Here is a 7673-nt window from a genome sequence, read left to right on the forward strand (position 1 = left end):
TTAGAGAAGCTTTGAAACCCTTAGAAATGTCACCAGCATTACTGATGTGGGATAATTCACCGCTGAAAAACTTTTTGGTGTACGGTCGAAGCAGGAATCGAACCCACGACCTTGTGTATGCAAGGCGGCATGCTAACCATTGTACCACTGTGGCTATATTTTAGTCTAGATGACTTCGGCTAAGCAAAAGTCATCGGTCGCGGGTAAAACCGGCGTAGCGACTCGTTGGGGCTCTTACAGCATTTAAATCCGCATATTAACGAAATTTAAGTTATTACCCTTATGAACACTCCAAATTTTTAATTCAAAATCTCTTCTATAGACATTTTGAATTCAAAAATGTTTCCTAAACATATTGTATTTTTTCAAAAGTATTTGTAAAAAAATATGCTCAGAAATTTTTTGAAAATTTTGTTTTTCTGATTTTTTTTTTGGAAAAAAAAAATTATTTTTTTTTGGAAAAAAAAAATTATTTTTTTTTGCAAAAAAAAAAATTTGATTTTCTTTAAGCCCCGTATGCTACTCTAGTGGAAATTTCCGCTACCCTTAGGAAATGCTTTGTTATATTAGCTAACGATAATTACGTGTGACGTTATTATCCATTGTTTACTTTTTTACTCCCATAAGAGATAGATGGCAAAACTGTATTATGGGCAGGCAAACGAAATTTTTGTGCATACGTGCTTAAAACTAATTTGTTCATAAATTAAAAATACAAATAATTTTTCATTGTTTCATTTTTTTATTTCGTTTTATATTTTTGGTATTGGGGAACCTAGACAATTTTAAAAACAATTGCAAATGGCAGCATACTTTTAGGAGTTTTTAAAAATTCTTTTACATTTCTATGTTAAAGATTAGATAAGCGAAAGCTTTGTTTCTTTTGGTTTATATGGCCTTATTAAAATGTAATTTATTTACAATAATTAAAAGAAAAAACAAGGGAAAGGTGTTCTTAAATTTCACTAGAAAATAAATAACAATTAATACTTGTCTACATAAAAGGAATCACAAACAAACAAACAAACAAAAAAAAAACACAAACACACAATGAATATAATTTAATTTCTAATAATTACAATAATTCAATCATTTCTACATACATATAAATTCTAAACATATTTATGTTCTCCTTTTCATATCACAACAGCCGATTCTCGTCCCTCGGTCTCTACATATTCTGAACGTTCATTTAAAGGCCTTATCCTTAAGGCCACGCCTTCTAGACAGCATACCACCAGATTTTGGGTATCCAATGAAAATTCATATCTCATTAGCAAATGGGCTAATAGTGTACGCATTTGTAGCTGGGCAAAATGTAGACCTAAACAATTGCGTGGCCCCTCACCAAAGCCTAGCCATACACACGATTGCCTCTGTGCATTGTTGGCGGCAGCAAATCGATCAGGATTAAAAATATGCGGTTGTGGATAGATCTCAGGATCATTGTGCATTGCATGTATGGGTATGACGATGTTAATATCCTTACGTATAAGATAATTTGTATCTTTTTGGACTAGATAGTCATTAAGCGTACGTCTCATGATATATGGGGTGACAGGATGAAGACGTATGGTTTCTGCAATGATAGGAATATAAAGAAGTAGGATAATTTTAAATTTGGATGCTTAATATGGATGGCGATTTACAACTAAATCTGATAGTAGACTAAGGCTATATTAGACGGAGAAAAAAAAAACACAGATTCACATAAGGAAGAATCGTTCAGACTCATTTTCCCTTTTCACGCTGGTAGCCTAGAAATGTTAGGCATCCACAAGGACCAACGTAGACCATGAGGCTCATAATATATATTCTGGAGATAGACCTATAAGGAGATGTATTAAAATATAATGTTGCAAGGTCTCTTCATCCTCAAAACAAGCCCTACATGGACCATATTCAGCTGCTGCTATTCGGCACAGATGTGCTCTTAATTCTAGGAGCCCGGTTATTATTCGCACGGTCCTCCTATATTTCCCAGGAGATAACGATACATTAGGGTAGGCAATTTAGTTCGCAGACAAAGGTAATGTTCCAGATCTCATCATCCTCAAAACACAGCCTAGGTTAGGTTAGGTATAGAACGATATTTCACAATGGACTATTCAGTCCATTGTGATACCAAAGTGGTGAACTTCTCACTTATCACTGAGTGCTGCCCGATTCTATGTTAAGCTCAATGACAATACTGAGGTGGGATATTCCATCCCTGAAAAGCTTCTTGGTGTCTGGTCGAAACTGGGTTCGAACCCACGACCCTGTGTATGTTAGGCGGGCATGCTAACTATTGCACCACCGTGGCTCACAAACATAGCCTACATGCACCATACTCTGCTGCTCCAATTCGGCACAGATATGCTCTTAATTCTATCTGCACCCATAGAAAAAATCATGAACGGCGTTGTCATTTCAAAACGTTTCGTTCATGTGTTGTCAAACTGAGAACAGACGGGGTCAATCTGACAACGTTAAAATGACACCATCCGTTGTCAAAACAACAACGAGTGTTCATGATCTGAAAACGTAATGGTTACGAATTTATAAACAAAATTAAAAAAAAAAAAGATTTCCGCTACCGTGACTCGAACCTGTGTTGTGTGCACCATACGCGTTAACAGTCGCTTTAGCTCATTGCACCACCAGCGGAGTTGCCATAACAACGTCTAACGATTATTTTAAGAATTTTCATGGAAAAAGAAAAACGAATGCCGTTCATGAAATCGTGAACGCCCGTGGACAAAATCGTGAACATTTCGTTTTGATTTTTTGTGAACATTTCCGTTTTATTTTGTCACCGTCCGTTCACGATTGTGGAACGCAATTTTTCTATTAGTGTGCCCTGTCATTATTCCCGCCGTCCTCCTGACTGTCGTTTTACTATTCTTGAATAGTTCTCCAGTCTGTTTTGTATCTGGTTCACCTCTCAGTATATTCGTCTCCCTACCGCCCGTGGCATTGATCCCCATCGTTTTATATATCTCCCTGGTCCATTCATTCAACTCGGCCCGTATTGCCTCTATTGACTTTGCGTTCTATAGATTCATTTCCTTATACGTCCATTTGCCTTTACGGTTTCTCTAATTCCGGCATGGTCCGGCACCAATATGGTGCGGACCTTGCAGTATTCCAAGAATTCGTTGATCTTTTTTTGCATACGGTTCGTGATCGAACTGTAATATCTGCTATTGCCTTCATTGCCCTCCGGCAATATGTGAAAATATTTACGTTTTATGGCTTCGTATTATTTCCGAAGATCGACATAGCACATCCCGTTATGCCAGCAAGATTGTGATGTGGTACGATAATCGAAATAGTATCTCGATATCTAGGTGCTCCATATATACGTTTAGTCCCCTCCTTTAATCCATCGCCGATCCATCGGTGTAGCATCCTCTCAGCCACTTTCGATCCATAGATGTAATAGATATATCCCTCCGGTATCTGTTCTGGGGTACCATTCTTCCAAGACCATCTTACTGATTGTCATACTCGGCAACTAGGGCCACATCAGGTATACAATCATGCCACTGTTCTCTCAGCCACTTTCGATCCATAGATGTAATAGATATATCCCTCCGGTATCTGTTCTGGGGCACCATTCTTCCAAGACCATCTTACTGGCATCAGAATGTCACACTCGGTAGCTAGGGCCATATCAGGTATACGATCATGCCCCTGTTGCGGCATCCGCCATTTCACTCATCGTCCCCCCTATTTTCCTTTCATGTGTCGTGTTTCCGTTCGTTCTACCAACATTTTCCATCTCATCGTAACCATAAAGGCTACGTTTTTGATTTGAACCTCTAGAGATCTTAAGTCCAGTATCGTTTCCAACGCTCTGATTGATGTCCGTTGGACCCTCTGTAAAAATTCTTTGTTGCACTTCCAATCCATTGATGCCCACCACACTATAGAGGCATATGTCCGGATTGGTATTATTACGCTCGCATATATTCAGTGCGTCATCTAACACATGGATTTAGGTTCCATTTAGAGCCCACCACTCTTCTGCACATTGTCCAACACCTGTAGGCTTCCTCTGCCTTCTCCTTGAAGTGGCTCTTCCAATTCAGTTTCCTGTCTAAGGGTACTCGTAAGTTCTTTACTTTATCAGGATCTTGCTGACATTCAGTTCCGTTCTCTCACCCATCGATCCATCGGGTATTTGTCATGGGGTTCCATTCCCCCAGGACTATCTTAATGGCGTCAGAATATCACACTCGGCAGCTATGGCCACTTCAGGCATATTTCGTGTTTCCGTCCATTCTCCCAACATCTTCAAGGATTGGCCTTGTTACGCTCTCATATATTCAGTGCGTTATCTGTGGGTTCAAGCTCCATTTAGAGACCACCACTCTATATGCTTTCTCAGTCCTCTCTTTGATGTTGCTCTTCCAATTCAGTTTCTTATCTAAGGTTACTCCTAAGTACTTTACTTTATCAGAAGCTGATATCCCATAGCCCAAAAATTTATTATAGTCCTTCAGTACTACTAGAGAATAGGTATAATTCTGTCTTCTCCGGTTTAACAATCAGGCTTCTGGGTCATATGCCATCCTCAGAAACCTTTCCGTCTTCCTGCAGAGTCGGTTAGAGTCCGTTTCCAGAGGAAGTATGGATAACATCGTTCGCCCAACACTTGTAGGCTTACTCAGTCCTCCGTTCAATGTGGCTCTTCCAATTCAGTTTCCTGTCTAAGGTTACTCTTGAGAACTTTATTTTATCAGACGCTGGAATTGTTTGTCCAAGAAACTCGTTTAGTTCTTCTATTGAATAGGCTCCGGGTTAATATTCAGTCCTGTCCTGTCACCCATCTTCGTTTCTGCTCTGTAGCAGTAATTTCCCTCAAGTATCTGTTCTAGGTCGCCTTCTCTGGATCTTCCATTGCAGTGTCCTGTATAAGTTTAATCCTATATACTTTACTATATCAGACACTGGTATCGTATTGCCTCTGTTCAGTTCATGTAGTGAATAGGCATAGCTTTGTCTTTTCCGGGTTAACATTCAGTCCCGTCCTCTCACCCATCTTCGATACATCGGTGTAGCAGTTATTTCCCTCTGACATATGTTATGGGGTCCCATTCTCCCAGGACCACCAGAATGTCACACTCGGCATCTACGGTCACCTCAGGTATACGATCATGGATTGTAGCCCCTATTTTCCTTTGATAGTTCGTCGTTAGCACTCACCGCTCTTCTGCATGTAGATTTCCTCAGTCCTATCCTTAATGTGGCTCTTCTTTAACATGATTTTGTCTTCTCTGGATTACCATTGAGGCTCCTGAGTCTTGTCCAGTCATATGCCATCCTCAGGAACCCTTTGTCTTCCTGCAGAATCAATTAGGGTGCGTTCCCTGCACAAGTATCCCTACATCCCTGTGGAGTTCTCTGCTCTGCATTGACCGTTATAGTCACACGATGCGGTACACAGCTCATCCTTATATTCCTTAGCATATGGGCTATCCAATCTTTAAAAGATCGAGACGCTCGAAACTGGCCTAAGGATTTGATAAGTTCTTGAATACTCCCTCAATGTCAATCCATACAGCTAGTGTAGACGTCATACCAGGGAATGAAGCTTACCCATTTTTATCGGCGGTAGTTTGACGGCTGAGACATCGCAAATATATCTACTCGGCGTTGGTCCATTATTCATTAAAAATTAAAAAACGTATCCCAACTATTGTGAGATTAATAGCAACGAGGATGGCTAGTATAGAAGATACTGGGTGAGCGAATGCAGACCTTCACCCCTCGACACGGATAATTCCTAAGGAATTGTAGATGTCTTCACTGCGTAGTTGGTCCATTTCTATGTCGAATTGCCTGTGTCGAGGGATGGAGGTGTGCATTCGCCCATCCAATATCTCCTATACTGGCTATCCACGTTACAATTAATCGTACAACCAATTTTACATCGCCGGCCTTATTTTTCAATCTTCGCGTCACACTAGCCATTGTAATTGACCCAAAGCTTTTACCCAAACTCACCTGAAATAAATTGCCCCATAAATTTCAGCGATTGTATACCCTCATAGGTGAAGGTGTCTCCATTATTCTCATAGACTTTACTAACTTCCTCTCTCACCCGTTGTTGCATTACAGGATCTCGGGCCATCTCATACAACGCATAAGTCAGAGTTTGCTCTGTAGGCTCTAGACCGGCACGCAAAAATGTAAAGGCATGCGATGCCAATTCGTTAATTAAATGCTCCTTTAGACCAATACCCTCATTATGAACTTGCGTTTCATGGGTATTGTATTCTTGATTCATCAGATTGATAAGAAGTTGTAGATAATCATCGGTATAGGGTTCACATTTCGAACGATGCACAATGACATCATTGAGTAGAGCCATGAAGAATGTATGGACCTTTTCTTTGGTTGTGGAAAAATTAAACGAACGAAATAGTTGGGGATAGCGATGCATAATGGAACTCAAAAATGTTCCATGACGATAGGTGTGTAGGGCATATTGAGTCATAGCATCGAATTCCTCCAAAGGATATTTGGCCTGCATGGCTTTATTGAGGCCAAATACACATTTCGCTATATTCCCAAGGACATAACGATGCATTAGGGGCTTAACATCCATGGCCACATCACTTTGAGGGGAGATTTTCTGATACTCTTGGCGCTGCAATTCGAAGAGAAGAAAAGTCTTTTCACATTCCTCTCGTATGCTTTCATAGAAATGGAACATATAGGCCTTTTGGAAAACAGGCTCCAATTTCAAACGCATCTCTTTCCATTGATCGCCACTAGACTGATATAAATCGGCTGATAAAGGATCGGTTTTACGATTGTGATAAAATCCTCGATCATTGAAATTGGAAAAATTTTTCACTAGAATTTGTTGCACCATTTCTTGGCTCAAGACCAATACACGCGGTTCGAACAGAAAATAGAAACCACAAAAGGGTCCCGATCCCTTGAATTTTCGATAGACTTTTTTGAAATATTCCGTTTGTTCTTGCACTTGGGTGGTGGTGCCATATTTACTGAATGTCTTAACGATTTCCTTTAAGGGTCTGGGTTTATCATGGGGCACCCCCAGAAAATGCCAATAATCGCGCACGTATTTACAAAAAACGCCCAATAAAACGAAGATAAGCACAATAACCAAGGCCAAAAGTAAAAATAAAACCCACATGGCCGTAAGCGAATTGATTTAAAAATTTAATTATTTTTTTCCAATGAATTTTTATTCAAAAAATTTTTCTTCTTCGTTCAATTGGATTTTCGTATTGGCGGTTGGAATTAACACTCGATTTCATTTTGTGATCATGATTTTATCGCTTCTATTTCAATGAATTATTTTTGGCTTATTTTCCACTTGAAATTGTCGTTTTTTTGTATATTCGCAAATATTTCTATTATTCGATGTCGCTGACGCTGGTGTTGGTTGTATTAAACGCTTATTTGTTAACTGATTACTAAACCTCGAGAGTGGTGAGAAGCAAGCGTTACGCTGTTCGGCGCTGTGCTGTTCTGTTTTTTTTTTATTGTTATGAAGTAAATTTCTACTTTCTGCCACTAGCACTCCGTGTACATATTCTGCTTCAACTTTTCACAAAAGCATTGCTCAGAGTTTATCATCTGTTTGCTGATTATAGTCTACCTAGAAATGGATGGTTCAATAGGTTCTATGGGAAGTTTGGAACAATAAA

General features: G+C 39.6%; 1 protein-coding gene across 1 annotated transcript; it reads right to left on the reverse strand.

The window, feature by feature from the left end:
* Positions 1-719: 719 nt before the first annotated feature.
* On the reverse strand, positions 720-7441 carry Cyp317a1 (Cytochrome P450 317a1). Its single transcript, XM_075310370.1, has 2 exons — positions 5995-7441; positions 720-1579 (listed from the first exon to the last, which is right to left on the reverse strand). The coding sequence occupies exons 1-2, from the start codon at positions 7154-7156 to the stop codon at positions 1137-1139; spliced, it is 1605 nt and encodes a 534-aa protein (XP_075166485.1). The 5' UTR covers positions 7157-7441; the 3' UTR covers positions 720-1136.
* Between the last annotated feature and the right edge of the window lie 232 nt (positions 7442-7673).

This window comes from Haematobia irritans, chromosome 5, assembly GCF_050003625.1.
Source record: "Haematobia irritans isolate KBUSLIRL chromosome 5, ASM5000362v1, whole genome shotgun sequence".
Taxonomy (NCBI): Eukaryota; Metazoa; Arthropoda; class Insecta; order Diptera; family Muscidae; genus Haematobia; species Haematobia irritans.